General features: G+C 43.2%; 1 protein-coding gene across 1 annotated transcript in view; it reads right to left on the bottom strand.

Annotated features, from left to right (window-relative positions):
• The window catches only part of FARSA (phenylalanyl-tRNA synthetase subunit alpha), a 157720-nt gene that overhangs the window by 95182 nt on the left and 40035 nt on the right, over positions 1-22503 (bottom strand). Inside the window, exons 3-6 of the mRNA XM_068112593.2 lie at positions 21546-21644; positions 20397-20515; positions 19347-19439; positions 3298-3426 (exon numbers count right to left, since the gene is read on the bottom strand). Of these exons, the coding sequence (XP_067968694.2) occupies positions 3298-3426; positions 19347-19439; positions 20397-20515; positions 21546-21644 (440 nt within the window). The remainder of the gene's footprint in view (positions 1-3297; positions 3427-19346; positions 19440-20396; positions 20516-21545; positions 21645-22503) is intronic.

The raw sequence follows: 22503 nt of genomic DNA, 5'->3' as shown, positions 1-22503 counted from the left end.
GCTGTTGAAACGAAAGCGTTCAGAATCATTGGAATCTCCCGCGATGAAGCTATCTCCGAGGGCCTCTCACTTACTCACCGCAGGCAGGTTGGTGGTCTTTCCGTCTTCTACTGACTCCTCTCTGGCCTTGCTCCCCCAGCTCTCTCTGGGCTCTGTCCCCCAAATATTCCTACAGATCGCACAAGATCTGCCTGCAACCCTCTTATGGTTAAACTGCCAAAATCAAGACACTCTGCTCACATTCACTCCTTCATTCCTCTTTTCTCCCACCTCTGGAACAAACTCCCTCACTCTCTTCAATCCCACTCCTCCCTCCAGGTCTTTAAAACAGCTGTTCACCATCATCTCTCATCTTCCCCCATCCAAAACCTTGATCTTTTCTACCCCCGCTAATTTCACCCCAAATCCACTTTTTTGAAATACCAACTTCTTTCCTGGAAGTCCTTGGTGTCCCTGTGTTTTATACTTCTCCCACCCCCTCCCCCTTCCCACGCCTCCTCCCCCCAAGCCCTCTCCCTCCCACACATCTCCCGATGTCCCTGCTCTCAAATGTTGTGTTTGTGTGCTTCCCCTTCTCTCCCCATCTTGTCTACCTCAAAGGTAAATCAAAGGTAAATCAAAGGTAAATCTTTTTATATATTTTGTTTGTCAGTTTGATTTTTTTTTTTGTGATAAATGTTAGCTCTTTCACGAGCCTCGATTCTGTATACAAAAAAAAAAGAAAAAAAAAAAAGTCAGGTTTATGTAAGACAGGTTCCTCCAAGATCCTCTCTGACAATGTTCTAATCATTTGCACCTTAGCTGGTGCACCTGATTCTAATTTTAGGTATTTGAAGTAGTGAGAAATGTAGGGGTGTACTTACTCTTTCCACATGCGAAATTTGCATTTATGTTTATTTAAATTATACAATGGACGACAAAATGTAAACGTTTCATGATATTTGTTATATTATATCACCTTTATCTATCAATATTGTTGAAATGAAGATCAAATAGCTGTATGTTGAAATATGTTGAAAAAGTCAAAACTTTACATGGGGTGTACTTACTTTTTCACGTGACTGTACTTTTTTTTTTTGATTTGCCAACCACTCCCCGCCATCATGGTCGTCTCTCCAACACACAATCCCACGAGATATGCGGAAAGGACGACCCATAACCAATTATCTTCTTTTTGATTCGTATATAAACATCATTAAAAGTAAATAATGACCTCTGCCAAAGTTCAAAGGACGTGGGTTTAATCTCGACGTGAGAGAATTCCACATAGCTATTTGGGCGGTGTATAAGCTAACAGATCGCTGTCTCCATCGATCTTGCCAAGGCCACAACACCTGTCGGCACAAAATCCTTTTAACTGTTGACTTTGTAGTTTTTACAATGAAGGAAACACGTATCGGGAGTGCATACGACATAGCGATTGTGAATGTGACAGCTCTGAGGCGTCTTTCGCTTCGCATCGCAGAGACGGCGAGCACCAACATGGCGGCTGTAAGATTAAAATCTGGCTTCAAGCCCCCTCACCACCCAAAATCTATTCCAGTGAATCTATTCCCGCAAGTAACAAACCAACCAACCAACATACTTGCCGGAATCTATTCCGGCAAGTAATCAACCAACCAACATACTTGCCGGAATCTATTCCGGCAAGTAACAAACGGAGAAACAGACAGGGGTGAAAACATAACCTCCATCCACCTTTGGTGGCGCAGGTAACGAAATCAGGATGAAGGTCCCAATGAAAATCCGCCTCGCCCCGGCTTTACGCTGCGGTCACGATTTTCGCGTTTCGGGTGACCTTGAACTTGACCTTGGGCTGAGAGTTAAAAATTGGGCACACTCTATTCTAGGGCAAGGCAAATATGTGTGTAAAGTATGGCGTTGCTATGTGCAACGATGTAGATGTAGTACTGCGCACAAACAGACAGACAGACAGACAGACAAACAGACAGACAGACAAACCAACCAACCAACATACTTGCCGGAAGTTTTTCCCGCATGTAACAAACAAGAAACCGGAGTGAAAACTGAGTACTCCCTTTCAGCACGCGCCATTACCGGGCACCAAAGACGTGATGCAGCGCCTGGAGATGGCATCGAAAAGGAGCCTTGTAAAAAGTTTAGTTGCTTCAATTCAAAATTGTTGGTCAGATTCGGTGGTCAGACTCGGAATAAGATAAAAATTAAGCAAATAACACACCCTCTGAATCTCCTCGATGTTACCGATAATGAAATGAAGCACGCATGCGCAAAGAGTAGCAGCCATGTAGGCTGTGACACTCAGTCTCGACAGAGTAATGGTGAGAATATCCACTCAAGGCTAAAACCATTACTTATGTGTGTTTGTTTGTTTATTTATTTTAGTTCCATTGTGAGCAATAAAACACTGACTTTAAAAAAAAAACCATGGAAGAAGCTATATGTGTATGAACTGAACCGAGCATCAGCAAATAATAACTCCATACGAAGGCCATACTGCATACATGCGCAACATGACAACTGAATTCAAGGACATAGCATCCATGTATTGATGATAGATACTATATCTCTACTTGCTTTTCTCTGCAACTTACCTCCTTTTACTCCACAAGACACATGTATGTGCACTCGGAGGCTCGGAGCTCAGCGGCACTATGGGAGCTGTATAACTAATACCTTTTCATAGCTTAGCGCAATCTATTTAATGAGTTCATGCCTTTGCGACAATTGTGACTCGAGTCAGACTGAAGTCCAAGTCCCCGACTCGAGTCTCCATCTCTGATTTGAGGAGAGGCAAGGGATGGAAGGAGAGCATACTCCAGAGACAGTCTTAAAAAGCACCACCAGGTCATAAAGGAGGGAGACAAGTTTGAAAATTCAATCCTGAGGTTGGACAGATGTTGTTTTCTGCCTCTCCTGAGAGTGGACACATTTGTTTTGGGCTTTGTGTAATGATCTGCAATCGCATTCGGTTGCATTTGCTTTCAAAATCTATTTTCTCACTAAAGGAAGAATTTGGCTGCAGAGCAAGCAATGAAAAAGACACCCTCCAATTAATCTCACTTCAAAGTACTGTATGTGCAAAAGCACTTCCTGCCTTGCAAAACCAAGATAACATATTGTAGGCATGCCCTGACCCTCCTCCCACTCCCCACTCCCCCTTCACCCCCCCAAGATGAATTTTATCAAAAGGGTTTCTAGTTTGCAATGTCACAATATGAGAATGACAAATTAGTCATGATGAAACTCCCGTGGCAAGATTATAGTCGGTGATGAAAACATAAAGATGTAACATCAGGATCAAAATTGGAGACTCACCCCATCTCAAGGAATATTTGCCGGAACTGTGAGCGAACCTTCATGAGAGGGTGAAGGTGCCCCGAGTCGGGCATGATACCCAAGGCATCAAAGTTGTATGGTTTAAACTGCTTCCCTCGCCAAGAGCCACTGTTTGCAGGAACAATAAGAGAGGAGGGTGTGGGGGGTACATTTCCACAATTACAGTAATGCTCACAATCATAATAGAATAATGCCAAGAGCCTGACAGAGAATGCAACAGTGATGCAGACATATTGCAATTGTGATGCGACTCAAACTAGAAGCAAAGTACCAACATTATTTGCAATCACTTGTGAAGTTAACATAGAATCTCTGTTCAGAACAGATATAAAACAAACATTTTCACCGAATGTGGGAACCTCGTGAAAAAATTTTTTTTTTTAGAGAAATTTTGTTGTTTGGGCATTTTTGGCAGGAAAACATTTTTAGCTTGTTTAACATTGGGCTGCATCATGTCACACTTTCCCATGCTAAACAGGCAACATCACTGCGACTTCAAGGACACAGTGTGGACAGGAGATATCTGTGAAGTATGATGCAACTGCACCCCCCCCCCCCCCCCCCTAGCCCCTGTCCTTTACCTCCTAGTTTCCTTTGTTTCCCTTTATGCTTTTTCTGCAACTATACAATCAATACAATTTCGTTTTCATTTTTATCGAAGGCAGTGGTACAGAAAGCCACACGAGCGAGGTTCTCACCACTCTTGCCATGTTGTTTTTATTCGTGAGACTTTATCATTGCGAAGTCACAACTATTTCGGACACTTGCACGTTTGTGCGCAAACACGATAATTCGGACACCGAATGATATGAAAATGAAATTTTGCACAGTTTTGCATCTTACAGCAACTAATAGAAAAACTTTTGATGCCATTTAAAAATGTTACAAGCTGTAATGTAACAAGGAGAATGCCCTGTGTCACACGCAAGGTTCGTTGTATGATGAATTCCCAAATGGGAGTCAGTCGCGTGTGCTCCAAAGCAACAATCAATACCCAGCACAGCACGATTCAAAGCAAAAGTAGACTGGCTTGCTCTTCTTGCCTTTCCCTGTGCCATTTTGACCTCTCATCCATACAAACTTCTCAAGAAAGTAACTTTCCCCTCAGAAATCCATCATGAGCACAAGATGGTTCCAAACCCGGAAACAGTAAGACATCACATCACACTCGTGCTCATTCTTCCACAAGTCATAAAATCTATCTTCAAACATTTACACTTGTCAAATTATTCAATTCAATTTCAATTCAAAGAAAAATTTATTTCCATAGTTGCCAGAGTAAAGTCAAACAAAAATATATGAAAGTCACACTTCGGAACTTAAAAAAGCTCAGAAGGATAGAATCAAGATAAGATATAGGGAAGCAAATATAGAAGCATATTCAGAAGCCAAGGCTTGTATTGATATGCCTATGGACTAACAATATAAATGACAAACGATAAATTAGATTAAGATACCGAATGGTAAAAAAATGAAGGAAAAATAGTCAAAAATACAATTAATAACAATAACAAGAATTAAACAAACAAAAAAGAATGAAATAACAAGGCAAGACTTGCAAAAGTGAATAAGAAATCAACGTGTATAAAATAAACTAACAATAATACGAGATCAAATTTTGTTTATAGGAAAACTCAAACCGACTCATTGTTTAATTATGTTAAACAATCAAACATTATAAAATCTATACTAAAAGAGCCATTTGTGTGTGTGTGTGTGTGTGTGTGTGTGTGTGTGTGTGTGTGTGTGTGTGTGTGTATGTGTGTGTCCATTTTTCTCGGAGATGGCTGAACGGGTCTTTGTCAAACTTTCAGAGGTTCATCAGTGAGTGCCTGGGAGCGTTTTAGGCAAAATAAATTAATGTTAAAAAAAAAGTTAGATTTTTTTTTTTTTTTTTATAAATAGAATCGCTCAATAGTGCCGAAGCCTTTGAAGCTATGTGAAATATGATATTAAATTATCCCCGATTAGTGTGTGCGTTATAATATTAAATATAAATTTCTCCCAGTAGGTGCAAGGAAATATTTTAGGCACCCACAAAAGAATAGGGGAAAAATAAATTGACGCCGGGCAACGCTGGGTACTCCTGCTAGTATTACACAATAGACAATACGGGACTTTTGAAATGACATATGAATGCTAACAATGCCTTTTTCACATGCAGTGTGTGTGTGTGTGTGTGTGTGTGTGTGTGTGTGCGTGTGTGTGTGTGTGTGTGTGTGTGTGTGTGTGTGTGTGTGTGTTACCAGTGACCCGGTTCGGCGAGACAGGCACTTTTAACCTGCCATTACTCTCACAAAATCTGTGATTCAAATCATCTGTGATTCAAAATCTGTGATCACAGACCAAAATCTGTGATTGAATCTCCCCCCTTGCCCCTTCCCTCCTAAACTCCCCCCACACCCCTCCCCTCCAAGACTCTCCCTCGCTCCTCCCCTCCCCTCTCACCCCTCCTCCTCAAAGCGTCCTCCCCGCTTCTTCCCCCTTCCAATTTTGACCTTCATCTCCCTCAACCTTCTGCCTCACTCTTCCCCCTCCTCAAATAACACCTCACTGCACCTCACCCAATCACCATCAAACCTTTTGTCCACCCTATTCTTCCCTTTCTCCAAGCAATTCTGAAATCTCTGACACACCTTCAACAGCTATCCCTACCTCTTCCTCCTCTTCCACATCTTACCCTACCGCACCCCCCACCCCGCCCCGTTCTGTATCCGATGCTCCCCCTTCCTCTTCCTTAACAGTATGGACCTCAAACATCCGGGGCCTTCGTTCAAACTTGACTGATCTCTCCATACAGGTTGCTTCTGACAAACCAGACGTGATCTGCTTAACATAAACTTTCCTCCTTCATGATGTCTCTGATTCCTTGGTATCTCTCCCAGGTTACTCCCTCCTCCGGTATGATAGACCTGAGCCTCGTCCTGGAGGTGGGGTTGCTATCTTTATAAAAAAAACTCTCTTCCTCACTCGCCCTGCACTGCCCTCTCTCCACCTCACCCCCAGGAATACCTTTGGCTACGGCTTCTCCTTCGCTCCCACCTTTTGTTCATATGTGTGTTGTACCATCCACCAAACAGTGATGACTCCATCTACATCTCGCTGTCTGATAATATGGACCAACTTCTATCTACCCATCCCAACTCTCTCTTCCTCATATGTGGTGATTTCAACTGTCACCATGCCAGTTGGCTGGGTGTGAGTACCTCTCTCAGCAGCCATGGCTCTTCAGCAAAGGACTTCTGTGACTCACTGGGACTGACACAATCTGTCAATTTCCCGACCCGGATCTCAGTCAACGGAGCATCTTCTCTTCTGGACTTGGTTATGACTAACTTCCCTGAAAATGTCTGCTGCTCTTCTTCTGCTCCAATCGTCTCTTCTGATCATGTGCTTGTTAAAGTGGACATCTCTCTGACCATTCTCAGAGAGCCTCCTCAGCGTCGACAAGTCTGGCATTTCATTCAGGCCAACTGGCACGGTCTTCAAGCAGCCATCAATCATCTGGACTGGTCTCCCATCTCTACCGCCTCTGACATCAACTCATCCTGGGAATTCTTCCAAAGTAAATTGCTCTCTCTCATGCACAGATTTATCCCATCTCGTCTTCAGTTGTCATACCCTTCCTCCCATCCATGGTACACGGAATCTTGTGGTGAGGCTATTGCCCAGAAACAACTCGCTTTCGTCTCCTGGAAAGCAAATCCAACGGAAGGAAATCTCATTTCCTTTCACAAAGCCCGAAACAAGTGTGTGTCCACCCTCAGGAGAGCCAGGAAACAATATCTCTCCGTTCTCAGGACCGAACTCTCTTATCTGTCTCCCTCTTCCAAATCCTGGTGGGGTCTGGTCAAATCTGTTTCTGGTGTTTGTTCCCTCTCCATCCCCTCCCTCACCTCAAATGGCCACACGGCTGACTCCGCACGTGAAAAAGCTGAATGCCTCAACTCTGTGTTTGCCTCTAAATCTTGTGTCCCAAACCCATCCCTCTCTGTACCCACCGTACCCAGTCGTACCCAGCTGCTCCTGGACTCTGTGTCCTTTCCTCCTGACAAGGTGGAAAAGTTTCTGTCAACCCTCGACTCTGATTCTGCAACTGGACCTGACGGCATCAGCCCACGGGTCCTAAAATCCTGTTCTTCCGCTCTTTCACTCCCTCTCTCTGTTCTCTTCACCCTCTCTTTTGCTCAAGGTCATCTTCCATCTGCTTGGAAATCTGCCAACATCACCGCTTTGCACAAAAAAGGTGCAAAAACAGATCCCAGCAACTACAGACCAATCAGCCTTCTCCCAATTATCAGCAAAGTCATGGAATCCATCATTGCTTCAGATATGAAATCTTTCCTCTTCTCCAATGGCTTGATCTCTGATCATCAATTTGGTTTCAGACCTGGTCACTCTACTCTGGACATGCTGCTTCTGCTTTCTCAACAATGGATGGAGGTCCTCAATGCCAAACAGGAAATTAGAGCAGTCTCCCTTGACATATCACGTGCCTTCGATACGGTCTGGCACCCCGCTCTGCTCACCAAAGTCTCCTCTTTTGGTATCCATGGAAATCTCCACGCATGGCTGGCGGACTTCCTCTCTAGTCGTCGTCAACGTGTGGCCCTGAATGGGTTTCTCTCATCTCCTCTTCCTGTTCAGGCTGGAGTTCCCCAAGGCAGTGTTCTGGGCCCTGTGCTTTTTCTGGTCTTCATCAATGATCTCTCTGACTCTCTTGAAAATCCTCTCTATCTCTTTGCTGATGACTCTACTCTCTGTTGCTCCATTCCCTCAGATCGGCAGTCTGCAGCCTCCTCACTCTCTGCAGACCTGGACAAAATCACAGACTGGGCAAACAAGTGGAACATGTCTTTCAATGCTGACAAATCTCACACTCTTACGATATCTCTCCGAAAAGACAGACTGGACAACCCTCCCATCCACTTTCTGAATAATCCTCTCCAAGAAGTTCTGTCACTCAAGCTTTTGGGTCTCACTATCTGCCATGATCTTTCCTGGGAAAACCACATTTCAAATCTGGCCTCCAAAGCCAGTCGCCGACTGGGCATCCTACGTCGTGCGAAGTCCTTCCTTGGCACACCTGAGCTCCTCACCACATACAAGGCTTTCATCTGCAGCTCAATGGAATACTGCTGTCCCCTCTGGGCTGGTGCTCCTGCCTCACACCTAGCTCGTCTTCACGCTGTTGAAACCAAAGCGTTCAGAATCATTGGAATCTCCCGCGATGAAGCTAACTCCAAGGGCCTCTCACTCACTCACCGCAGGCAGGTTGGTGGTCTTTCCGTCTTCTACCGACTCCTCTCTGGCCTTGCCCCCCCCAGCTCTCTCTGGGCTATGTCCCACAAATATTCCTCCAGGTCGCACAAGATGTGCCTGCAACCCTGTTATGGTTAAACTGCCAAAATCAAGACTCTCTGCTCACCTTCACTCCTTCATTCCTCTTTTCTCCCACCTCTGGAACAAACTCCCTCACTCTCTTCAATCCCACTCCACCCTCCAGGTCTTTAAAACAGCTGTTCACCACCATCTCTTATCTTCCCCCATCCAAAACCTTGATCTTTTCTACCCCCGCTAATTTCACCCCAATTCCACTTTTTTGAAATACCAACTTCTGTCCTGGAAATCCTTGGTGTCCTTGTGTTTTATACTTCTCCCTCCCCCCCTTTCCACGCCTCCTCCCCCCAAGCCCTCTCCCTTCCGCACATCTCCTTGCTCTCAAATGTTGTGTTTGTGTGCTTCCTCCCCTTCTCTCCCCATCTTGTCTTCTGCTCCCTCTTTTTATATATTTTGTTTGTTTGTCTGGTTGATTTGTTTGTGAAGTAAATGTTAGCTCTTTCACGAGCCTCGATTCGGTATACAACAAAAAAAAAAAAAAAAAAATCCAAGCATTTAGTCAAAAGAGTGGCAATTTCAAAATGGTTAACCATAATTCTTCTGTTCCTGAATGAAAATTGGACTCACAAATTCAAATAGAAATATGGGAAATATCTATGGACGCATATATATGTACAATCACATGAAAAAGTAAGTACACCCCATGTAAAGTTTTGACTTTTTCAACATATTTCAACATACAGCTATTTGATCTTCATTTCAACAATATTGATAGATAAAGGTGATATAATATAACAAATATCATGAAACATTTACATTTTGTAGTCCATTGCATAATTTAAATAAACATAAATGCAAATTTCGCATGTGGAAAAAGTAAGTACACCCCTGGCTCTAATCGGTGGTATTGCCCCCTTTGGCATAAACAACCTCAAGTAGGCGTTTCTTATAACTGTCTACCAGTCTCTGACATCGACTGGGAGAAATTTTTGCCCACTCCTCCATGCAGAATTCTTTCAGCTGTGTGATGTTTGAAGGGTTTCTTGCATGCACAGCTCGTTTCAAATCCCCCCACAACATCTCGATGGGATTTAGATCCGGGCTTTGACTTGGCCATTCCAGAACCCTCCATTTCTTTCTTTTCAGCCATTCCTTGGTGGATTTACTGCTATGTTTAGGGTCATTGTCATGTTGCAAGGTCCACCTTCGGTTGAGCTTCTACTTTCCGACAGATGGCCTCACATTATCCTCAAGCACCCTCTGGTACAATAAGGAATTCATAGTGGATTCTATGATGGTGAGCTGTCCAGGCCCTGATGCAGCAAAGCTGCCCTAAACCATAATATTTCCACCACCATGCTTTACAGTTGGTATCAGGTTCTTGGGGTCAAATGCTGTCTTTGGTTTTCGCCAAACATGTCTTCTGGTACTGTGGTCAAATAGGTCTACCTTTGACTCATCTGTCCAGAGCACATTGTTCCAGAAGTGCTGGTCTTTGCCTAGGTGTTTATTGGCAAACTTTAGTCTTGCCCTCATGTTCTTTCTGGACAGCAAAGGTTTCCTCCTGGCACACCTCCCATGTAGAACAAATTTGTGCAGCCTCTTTCTAATGTTAGACTCGTGCACTTTGACATGAACAGTGGCAAGAGCTACCTGTAGGTCCCGTGATGACATTCCGGGCTGAACTTGCTGGGGCGGCCTGGCCTGAACAAGTTGGCAGTTGTTTGGAATCTTCTCCACTTGTCGATGATCTTCCAGACAGTCGAATGATTGATTTCAAATTGTTTGGAGATCTTTTTAAATCCCTTCCCAGACTCGTAGGCATCTATAACCTTCTGTCTGAAGGCCTCAGAGAGCTCTTTTGATCTCGGCATGGTGACGCCGCACACTTCAACAACAAAGAGCAAACCAAACTAAATGTATGAGGTTTGAATGACAGGTTCCTCCAAGATCCGCTCCAACGATGTTCTAATCATTTGCACCTGAGCTGGTGCACCTGATTCTAATTTTAGGTATTTGAAGTAGTGATAAATGTCGGGGTGTACTTACTTTTTCGACATGCGAAATTTGCATTTATGTTTATTTAAATTATACAATGGACTACAAAATGTAAATGTTTCATGATATTTGTTATATTATATCACCTTTATCTGTCAATATTGTTGAAATGAAGATCAAATAGCTGTATGTTGAAATATGTTGAAAAAGTCAAAACTTTACATGGGGTGTACTTACTTTTTCACATGACTGTACATACATACATACATACATACATACATACATACATACATACATACATACATACACAACATGACCAAAGGTATGTGGACACCCAAACATCATCACATCACACAAATGATGGGCATTAATGTGGAGTTGGACCCCCATTGCTGCTATAACAGCCTCCACTCTTCTGGGAAGGCTTTCCACGAGATCAGTGGTTCTTAACCTTTTCAAAGGCGACGAACCCTAGCGAAACCCACCGAACACTCGCGGAACCCCTCAAATTTGACCAAAAAATTAAGAAGAATTGCATCTTAATGCATTTTCTGTTCTTCTTTTCGGGAGGCGATATGGGAAATGCGTGGTTTTGTTTTGGCAAGGGTCACCCTCGAATCATTTTCGCATGCAAGCCTGTTCCTTTTCTTTGTTTTAATGTCCACCAGTTTCAAAAACGCATGCTCGCAGAGATACGTTGTAACGAACGGCGTGGGGATCTCAAGGGAAATTTTAGCGATGTGAGGATACCCTTCCATTTGGCGGCACCAAAACGTTGAGAGTGTTGTTGTGCCGAAGAGTTGTTGTTGAGTCTGGCTCTGCTGAAGTTCGATGAGGTCGTCGGGGTAATGGTCGTTGACATCTGCCGTTGCAACGTCGAAAGTAAACGGCTGCCGCACCCATGCTGGGTATTGCTCTTGGTCGGGGAAGTAGCCGTCGAATGACTTTCCCAGCTCATCCAAGTGCGTGGCAATCGCTTGCTTTAGCTCCCCCGGTACAGCAGTGCCTCCAACGTCAGACTCGTCTTCGATCCCGCTCACGCACTCGTCCAGTAGCGAAAAGTTCACGAAGTTGTCGTTCTCTGTTGGCCGCCTCCACAACGGTAACTTCTTTCGGAAAGCGCTCAGCTTTTCTTCAGATCCGATGACATTCACTCCACCGCCCTACATCTGGCAATTGAGATGATTGAGTGCGTCGAAGATGTCAGCCAAGTTCGCCAAGGCGAGGATGAACTCTGACTCTTGGAAGTGTGTTGCATGGCAATGCTGGTGTTCTCGCAAAAACAGGGCTAATTCTACACGCAAGGCAAAAACACGGCTCGCTACCTTCCCTCGTGATAACCTTCAAACGTTAGAGTGGTAGAGAGGACTTCAAATTCAGAGCCGATTTCATTGCACAGCTCTTTGAAGATGCGATGATTCAGAGCACGGCTTCACACGTAATTCACAGTTTCAACGACGATTTTCAGAACATTGGCCAGTTTTGGAGGCAGCGTTTTTGATGCCAGTGCGTGTCTGTACAGGACGCAGTGCGTGACGATGATGGTTGGTGCATCGGCCTTCACCAGTGCTCCAAAATCGGAGTTGCATCCCAGCATGGCTGGAGCTCCGTCCGAGCAAACTGCAGACACCATGTTCCACGAGAGGCCGTTGCTTCTGAAGAAGTCGTCCACAAGCTTCTTCACGTCAGCTGCCTTCGTCATTGTTGTGAGAGGCTTGCAGAACAGAAAGTCTTCCTTGATCTCGTCTTCTTCGACATAACGCACAAATAAGATGAGCCGTCTCAAATTCGAAACGTCAGTGGTCTCGTCGAGTTGAAGGCTGAATTTCGTCGGGCTCCCGACTAAATCTGCAACTACCTGGGCGAGGATGTCGTCGCTCATGTCATCGATTCTGCATCTGATGGTGTCATTTGAGAGTGGAACGAGAGAAAACTTGTTTTCAGCAGCTTTTCCCAGCATGATGTTGGCCATCTTCAACGCGGCCGGTTTGATGAGTGTCTCGCCAAAGGTGTGCGGTTTGCCCTGCTTTGCGATCAGGTATGCAACTTCATACGACGCGGTGAGGATCGGTTTGTCAATTGGAACGAAGCCGAGAGTGGGCAAGGTAGCACTTGTGTCGAATCAGACTCTCTTCAATTTGAATTCATCCAGCGTTGCGTCTTTGTACTGCCCCTCGCTGTGCAGTTTTTTGAAGTGTTCCCATAGTTTTGCTGGTGCTAGGCTGGAGTTGCTCAACTTGACATTGCAAAGCATGCATTGAGGACGCTGACTTCCGTCCCGTTCCGTTCCGTCAAACACGTGAACCCGTACCGCACGTAATCCTCCGACCAGTTCCTTTTTTTGCTCGACATACTGCAAAAAAAAAAAAAAAAGGAACATGCTTAAATATAATCAGTACCCCTCTGAAAACTGAGAAATTTTAACGAAGAAAACATAACTTAGTTACGATGCCGGGATTTATTATCTACACAACTCTGTCACCTCAAATCCCATTATAATATTACAGAGAAAACTGTGAATTGTTAGTTTTGAATTGTGACCAAAGGAGTTATATCACCTCCACCTAATTTTCTGAGTAATTCAATCATATTTTATAATCACCATTCACCTTTGACTTTAATATAACTCTGACCCCACCCTGCATATCCACAAATATTTCCAAATTACTTTTCAATTAATCAATAACTCCAAAGTAAGGCGCGACCAATGACGCACGGCACACAGCAAGCTAATTGAGGCTATTCACTGGAATTTCCGAACACCTGCAATGTCCAAAATCAAGGAAGTAAGTAAGCAAGCAAGTAAGCACCATCAACAGAATAATTAGCAAGTTGCTCATTGATTCAACTTACTAGTCAGTGTGAAACAACTTATCTTAAACACAGACCAGAGAAACCATGAATGGGATGGGAATACAATTACAAATAACATTTCCATTCGTTCATAACATACATAGCAAAATAATAATAATATTAATAATAAGCGTAATTACACATAGATTCAAAATTGATACAAAACTTTAAAAATAAAAAAAATAAAAAATTGCAATGCATTTCGGAGTACGTCCGCCGAACCCCTGAGACTGGCTCACTGAACCCCTGGGGTTAAGAACCACGGCACTAGGTGTTGGAACATTGCAGCGGAGATTTGCTTCCATTCAACCACAAGAGCATTAGTGAGGTCGGCCACTAATGTTGGGCGATTAGGCCTGGCTCGCAGTCGGCATTTCAATTCATCCCAAAGGTGTTTGATGGAGTTGAGGTCAGGGCTCTGTGCAGGCCAGTCAAGTTCTTCCACACCGATCTCAACAACCCATTTCTGTATGGACCTCGCTTTGTGCATGGGGGCACTGTCATGCTGAAACAGGAAAGGGCCTTCCCCAAACTGTTGCCACAAAGTTGGAAGCACACAATCGTCTGGAATGTCATTGTATGCTGTGGCGTTAAGATTTTCCTTCACTGGAACTAAGTGGCCTAGCCCAAACCATGAAAAACAGCCCCAGACCATTATTCCTCCTCTAAAAAAACTTTACAGCTGGCACTATGGATTTGGGCAGGTCGCGTTGTCCTGGCATCCGCCAAACCCAGATTCGTCCGCCGGACTGTCAGATGGTGAAGCGTGATTCATCACTCCAGAGAACGCGTTTCCACTGCTCCAGAGTTCAATGACGGCGAGCTTTACACCACTCCAGCTGATGCTTGGCATTGCACATGGTGATCTTAGGCTGGTGTGCAGCTGCTCAGCCATGGAAACCCATTTCATGAAGCTCCTGACGAACAGTTGTTGTTCCGACATTGCTTCCAGAGGCAGCTTCGAACTTGGTAGTGAGTGTTGCAGCCGAGGGCAAGTGATTTTTACGCGCTTCGCGCTTCAGTTAATCGGCGGTCATATTCTGTGAGCTTGTGTGGCCTACCACTTCTTGACTGAGCTTTTAGTGCTCCTAGACGTTTCCACTTCACTATAACAGCACTTGCAGTTGACCTGGGTGATCTCCAGCAGGGTAGAAATTTGACGAACTGACTTGTTTGAAAGGCAGCATCCTATGACGGTGCCACGTTTAAAGTCACTGAGCTCTTCAGTGCAGCCCATTCTGCTGCCAATGTTTGTCTATGGAGATTGCATGGCTGTGTGTGATTATATATACTTGTCAACAATTGGTGTCGCTGAAATAGTCGAATCCACTAATTCGAAGAGATGTCCACATACTTTTGGTCATGTCGTGTATATACATATGTATATATAAATATATACATATACATATCCATATATATCTATATTATAAAACAGGAGTATCCGTCTGACCGTCCCCAAACTACTTCCTCAGTTATGGGGCTCACCCTGCCAAACTTCCTGTGGAACGTTTTTGGGTCCCAGCGGATGTTGTAAGGTAAGTAGGAGGTTTGAAAAATTCCTCAATAAAATTATGATTTTGTAAACAACTCGATACAAACCTGCTGTGAATCCGGAAGTGGGCAGATGACGGTAATGAGCTGGTTTGATAAGATCCCAATACAACCGTCATTTCAAACAGTATTTCTTTTTTCTTTTTTTTTTCTTTTTTTTTCAGTTTAGTTTTCAGTTTAGTTCAGTCAGTTTAGTCAGTTCAGTTTAGTTTAGTTTTTTTCAGTTCAGTTTTTTTAACAGTTTTGTTAAAGTATCAATTTATGATTGGAATGACGTTTGGAATTGTGAATCCAATTACGATTTTGAATAGCCTGGTGTTGGCTTAGCGGTTAGGGTGCCGGCTTGGGATCCTAGGACCCTGGGTTCGAATCCCGGTCGATCGCTGAATTAACGCTAGGGGGGTTGACTCAGCCTGTCATCCTTCCGAGGTCGGCAAATTGAGTACCAGTTTGCTGGGATGAATGATCACGGTGTGTACCCCGATTTAGAATAGGCACACTGTATCCCTGCGCATCGTAAGAGTGTGACCAAGGGTTGGCGTCAGGAAGGGCATCCGGACATAAAAACATTGCCTCAAACAGGGAACCATGAATTGTCATGGGGCCCGCAAGGCTAACCCCTGCTCTAGCGGGGAAAAATGGCCTTAAAACGATCATTCATTCATATATAGTCACCCAACCGTACGGAACTACTTCACATCCGGATTTAAATATTTGTTTTTGTCACGATTGTTGGTAAAAGTTTATTTTTTATATTCATGCTATTTAATTTGTGATTGGATTTATGCTGTTTGGAATGAAAATAGAGATATTGAGTTCAAGTTAATGACGAAATGCCGTGACGGTTTCTATGTTCTAAACGTGACATTTGCGGATCGCCATATGCAGATTCGCCTTTTACTGGGTATGGAACCATTCAAACAGGTAAGTTTTTCATGGAAATCCTTCACGAACCTGCTGTCCATGCTTGATGTTCGACTACAGGTGGCACAGTTCATTCCATTCGTCGTTTTTGGCCTCCCACCCGTGCGTAGCATGGGTAACTCGCTGGTATACATATACGTATATATATACACATGTCCATATACATGTCCGCATACTTGTGGGCTATACATGCCTGAAATTTTCTGAGAGAACCTTTCCCCAGGTGTGGGGTATACGGGGGGGGGGGGGGGGGTTATTTGCATGAAAATACGGTACCTCCATTACTGAAGGTGATGGAAGTTATGTTTCATCCCTCTCTGTCTGTTTGTTTGTTTGTTGCAGGATATCTCAAAAAAAAATCTAAGAACGGATTCAGAAGAAATTCGGTAGGCAGGTTGTGCACGTGCCAAGGGCGAATTGATTCAATTTTGGTGAAAATCCGAATCTAGATCCGGATGCAATAATTTTCAAGTGATTCTTCACCATTGAGAGATGGGGCCAAAAATGATATATAGCACGATATTTCAATAAGTTGTTGACAATTTACGCAAAACAAGGTAGATGAGTGGATAGGTGCGGTGGTGGTGTCCGGGATGTGCATCCCAGGCAATCGTATAGGGCCCCCAGATAACAAGGGACCCCCAATATTTTGGGGCCCAAACACGACCGATTGTGGTCCATAATCTTTCAAGACGGCCTTTGAGGGTGGGGTTCATTTTGCTGATGAAACATATTAACTTGTGAGTGGTGATAAACAAAGTGCAAAGGGAATGCTGCATCTCAAGGAAATAAAGCATTGTCACGTGATGAATCAATTAAAACCCATTTTCTCCTGATGGTTAACTCGACAGTAGCACAGGACAGGATTACTGAAATAAACTTTTTTCATCACACAAGCAGTTTATCAGAACCGGAACCACAAAAGGGTCCTCGGTCTAGCACAAGTGCTGGAATGTCTTCCATTGCCAATCAGCTTGTGCACCACTCGTTAAGTGGTTTAAGCACTCAAGCAAGCACTCCATTGAAACGGTTGATAAGGAACGGCTGGCTGGGCAAGCGATAGTTTTTGTCTAGCTGATACTTGTTGTAATGGCTGCCGGCCACATTAGTCCGTGGCAATCGAATTTTTGGGGGGTTTTGTTGTACTGGTGGTTGTGGCAGTGTAGCGGCTGTGTGAGTAGTGTTTTCATCGGTGGTTCACATCGTGCTTTTCGTAACAGCAATTTGTATCTCGGTTTTGTAACGTCCACCAATACCATGAGGCTTCATAGTTTAGTTCTATCATTTATCTTTTAACTAGCGAAATCTTTAGGACATTTCATGTTGTGGCGAGCTGGAGCACGCGTGAAAGAGCACATGAAACGGTGTGGAGAGGTTAAACACTGAACTCTGGAAAAGATTAACTGAGGATCCAAAGTTGCTGTGTCATTTCATTTGTTTCTTTGATACAGAATAGATTTGCTGCTTAAGCTGTAAGAAATGGATTTGATGTGCATTTGCCGCTTTGTGAGGTAAATGCATTGCAAACGGCTTGGATTTCACCATTGCTGTTTTCTCGTGCAGAACGACAAACTGAGGTTATGATTGTTTGTATTGAATCCGAATGTGTGAACTGCAATTATGGAGATTGGTTAGTAATTTGCTGTTGTTTTTCATGTTGTCGGTTCAGAGCCAACGATTAAACGGCTTCTGTACGAGACCCAAGGTTTTCTAGCGTAATCCTATTTGTGCGGTGTTCCTCTTCTTCACAATCTGAGCCCGAGCGGTTCCCTCTTCATAAGCTGAGCCCGATCGGTTATAGTGAAACAACTCGGGTCTGTGGGTGACCTGGGTAGAAATACAATCACGAACCTGAACTGTGGCTGATTGGAGGAATCGTAGTCTTCCAAAATTTATCAGCACCCGTCCACTTCAGGAACCGGAAGCTGCTTCCATTTTGAAATCAGCGTTGGAGTCACTAGCAGCTCAGACCTGTTGCGTCCACGGCCAGGAGAGTGGGGACAAAGACCGTACATTGCTTCAAGTGCAAGTGCTTGCTACAGCTGTCCATCAAGGTGTCAAGGAGACGTCTACACCTGACTGTATCCCTGTAATTGGTAACTCGTATATCATTGCATGACACATGGTAAATCCCAACTGTTCACAACAAGGGTCAATTTTGAGAAAGAAAGATTGTTTGCTGTACACTCAGAAACTTGAATATTGCTGATTGACGCGTCGGTGTGTAAACATTTGTATGGTTGATACTGTTAGTGTTAGTTGCAGGAACCATTAACTTTGACCTTGTCTGCCACATTTGGTGTTTTTTCATCTCACTTTTAACATTTTTATTTTGCTGTTAACAAATTATCATCATGTCAGATAACACACAGTTAGGGAAAGATTTGTTAGCAGCAAGGGAAACTGAAGAGGATGTAAATGAGCAGAGTCATGCCATATGTGATGTGATGAGGTAGAGTTAAACAAAGTTGATGGGGAGGTAGAATTGAGTGCACGTGTAGAAAAACCAACTCGTGAATATTCAGAATGGCTCTCGCCAACCAACTCTCGCCAGCATACTGAATCGTAAATATCATCATCTTTAAAGTTGATTTTAAAATTATTCTATGCATTCACAAGCCCCAGATATAACCTGCCAATTGGAATACAGAAGCACCCAAAGCAAATACAGTATCTCCCTCCAATTTTTCCTTGCACAGAGGCATACCCCAGCTTTCTCTCAGGTACTTTTCCAAGTATTTTTGGCTTCTTTTGGAAGCTTAGTGAGCCATTTGAGGTAACAAACCCTGCCGTGCACATGTGATAGCAGTTCATATGCCCCGAAGACCACTATTGCTAGGGGTTTCTGCGCATGCGCCGCCTACCATTCTGTGGCGGATTACATCATTTTCAAAGTCCCGTATTAGTTCCATCGTGGATTATTGGTAGATTCAAGTATGAAATGGGATACAAATCAAAATATCAATTCACTGCTTAAAATTGTTCACAAATATGAAAATATGAAACGCAATGAAATGCAGTCAGAAAGCTGAAATGTTGTAAACATCTACAAAAAGACATTCCACCATAATAATTTAAATAATATTTTGATTATTTACCTGTGTTCATGAAAATAATCTGGTTAATGATTAATTACTGATCAAACACAAACATACACAAATAAAAAAAGGTGGGATTAATTGAAGAAATTTCATATTGTTACATGCTCAAGGAGGTAACGATCAAACACCTTCACTTCATTCTAAGCCTACAATGTCTCGAGGTAGAAACCTGTTAAAAATGCACATTCACCAATATAACAGTTAACTTAAGAGTATTGCACTTTTGTCAATAGCACCTAGATGACAAAATGATGCCAGTACCTGATGATCATTTCTGAAGTGAGGTCAGTCTCCTGTTTCATCACGGTGGTACTGAATGATGGCCCTTTGGTTATCCAATACGATTTGACGATGCTGTAAAGAAGAGTGACATGAAATCTTCAGACACACTTCGAGATAAATGCACTGTAAACCAAACTTTGCTGCCACCTAGTGGTACATGGAAAAACAGCAGAATATATCAGCTAGAAAATATAAAATCAACATGAATGCATTGATGGCTATGCCTGCACACGTGTTACATGTCAGCCCACTGTTATGTTTGATCTTAATTAAAGGTCACGTTAAAATTTAGAGGTCATATGAGGAAGACGATGAGAGAAAACAGATAAGTAGTATAAGAGAGACGATATCAGATGCTTCAAACTCAAGTTAAGGTCTGTAAAATGATCTTCAAAGAGCCAATGATCTTTGACCTGTTGAACCCAAAATGTTCCAAAACCTTCAGTTGTTCACATGTTATTGCAGTAAATTATTTTCAATTAAAGGACACATGCCCTTTGACCTTGGAAAACAAAATGCAATCAGTTCATCTTCACATTACGATCTACACTTTTGTCAAGTTTGAATGAAATTCCTTAAGCGGTTCACAAGTTATCACAAGAACAAATTCAACAAGTGAATTAAAAAAAAAAGTATGCTAAATTAAAAAGGCAATTTTTTTCCACGCTAACCCTACATAGAGAGTACTAGTGTACTCTCTGATTAAAGGTCACATGGCCAAAGACTTTGGACCCTTCAAACGCAAAATCTAATCAATTTATATTTGTATTACCATCCATACTTGAGCCACATTTGGTTGAAATCCCTTCAGTCGCTCACAAGTTATCACGGTAACCAAAAAAAAAAAAAACGATTGCAGAAAGACGGACAGAAAACCCTAACCATAATGTCTACGGCTTTCAGCTTCGGAGGCTTTTGGCTATGGAGGCTTTCAGCTATGGAGAGGCAAACATATGATTGCATGAAGATCACCTCTGCATTCAGAGACGCATCGCATGCCAGGAGGTCACATGACATAGGTTGACTCACAGTTCATTCAAAAGCTTGCGTTTTTTAAGATCAGTTTTCTCTTTCTCCTCAAGACCGTCACCCTTGCCTTCAGCAACAATCTGCAGCTTTTCCTTGACATTGTCAGCAATCTCATCCACCTACAAGGAAATGGACACAGGGATTCAGAAAAAGAGCTTTGAATCTTGATAGATTGGTGTCTAAAAATGTAATACAATCTAAGGAGATGGTTAAACTATTTTGGAAGAAGCCTGGTGTTGGCTTAACGGTTAAGGTGGCTGGGTTGAGATCTCAGGTACCTCAGTTCAAACCTTTGTCGCGCCAGTGAAATAACACCAGGTGGATTGACTCAGCCTGTCATCCTTCCGAGGTCGGCAAAATGAGTACCAGATGACTTTATAGAGGTAATGCATCAGCGGCAGCCACTCCCCCAGAAAATGATGCCACCAGTAGCAACAGGCTGTACACGAATCACCACCATTTTGGAAGTGTTTAATATTATTTACAAAGTGTCGGTGCTGACGAAGCAGTCTCTTGGCAAGGATTATGTTGGGTTGTTTAGTATGGCTTTCCCAGCAGTCAGGGCAGGAATTTGTAATTTCTGTAAAATTAGGTAATAACTCGCCTAATCTTCAGGAAAAACACCAGCGAATCTTTAACGTCCACCAATGACCAGTGAAGATCCTCACCATGACAGTTAATAGGTGGGTTGAGATGCAAATCCAGGCTAGACAACTCAAAAAGGTATGCACATACCTCCATGGTTTTCTACCAGCCTGAAGTAAACTATATAATAAAATAAAACTATAAAGAAGTAGTTAAAGAACACCATTTAGAATTTAGACCACAGAACAGATCAGGAAGTAAGAAAACAAAAGGAGCACCAAAAAGAGAAGGGGGAAATGCTAACAACATGGTGGAGGGAGAAAATAGACGAAAATAAAAAACAAGGGATGTGCGGGTAAGGACGAGGGGTAAGGGAAAATGCAAGGGGTGGGTAAGATGGATTCAGGAGCACATTATTTTTGCGGGGGGGGGGGGGGAGGAATGGGGGAAGGGGGATTTGGGGGGGGGGGGGAAATGTTATTTTTTACAATTTTTGTATCTGTGATATTTATACAACATGTGTTACAAATCAGCAACAAACTGAGCTGCATGCAAAATACTTACAATGCGAAAGATCCTTGGACCATTTTCCCCAGTTTTGTCCATCACAATCCATTTGTTTGACATGGCTTTGCTGAAGCCAACTTTTCCACTTGGTAGTTTCTGCAGGAAAAAAAAGGTAATGGGAAACATAAGGAGGTTTCAAAAACCAAAACTGTTTAGAATTGCAACAATTGATATATGTATATATATGTATGTGTGCATATATATGTATGTGTGTATATATATGTATGTGTGTATATTATATATATGTATGTGTGTATATATATATGTATGTGTGTATATTATATTTATGTATGTGTGTATATATATATATATATATATATATATATATATATATATATGTATGTGTGTATATATATATTGTTGCGAATATGGAATTTGGCCTCCATATCCGCTTGTAAATATTCCCCTATTTTCTCCAATACTCCCCAACTTTCCCCAATCCCCCATTCCCTAGTCCCATTGCATGTAAATAACAATCAGTAGAGCCGACCTTCCCCTTATTCCCCCATTAAATGTCGTGCCCAGGTCCACCGCACCACACGTAGACAACTTTCGGACATCTTCCTAGTTATTCTTATTCTATGTCAGTTAAGGCCTCGTCTCCATTAATTATGACTCTTCGTTGCACCAGAATGTGATTATATGGCATCAGTAGTGAGTTTAGGACCTTTCCCATACCTCCTTCCATCTTCTTCCCCAACAATTACAACAACAACAGAGGAGATGGCGGCGGAGCGGGGGAGGATGCGTCCTCACACCGGCTCGATTAGCGCCATTGACCACGCGCTCCACGGGGTTACCACGGAGGGGCTGGCTGTCAGCTCCTCCTCAAGGGCGGAGCCTGGTAACCCCCCGCACCCAATCAGAAGGGCGGACCGATTCCATCTGGGGCGGCGCTAGCGAGCCGAGGGCGTGTCACTCCCCGCCGGATATACGCGGCCACGTAGCGGACGTG

This window comes from Myxine glutinosa, chromosome 1 (assembly GCF_964187855.1).
Source record: "Myxine glutinosa chromosome 1, kmMyxGlut1.1, whole genome shotgun sequence".
Classification (NCBI taxonomy): domain Eukaryota; kingdom Metazoa; phylum Chordata; class Myxini; order Myxiniformes; family Myxinidae; genus Myxine; species Myxine glutinosa.
The sequence above is the reverse complement of the archived record's forward strand: the minus strand, read 5'-3'. Positions and strand labels throughout refer to the sequence as shown.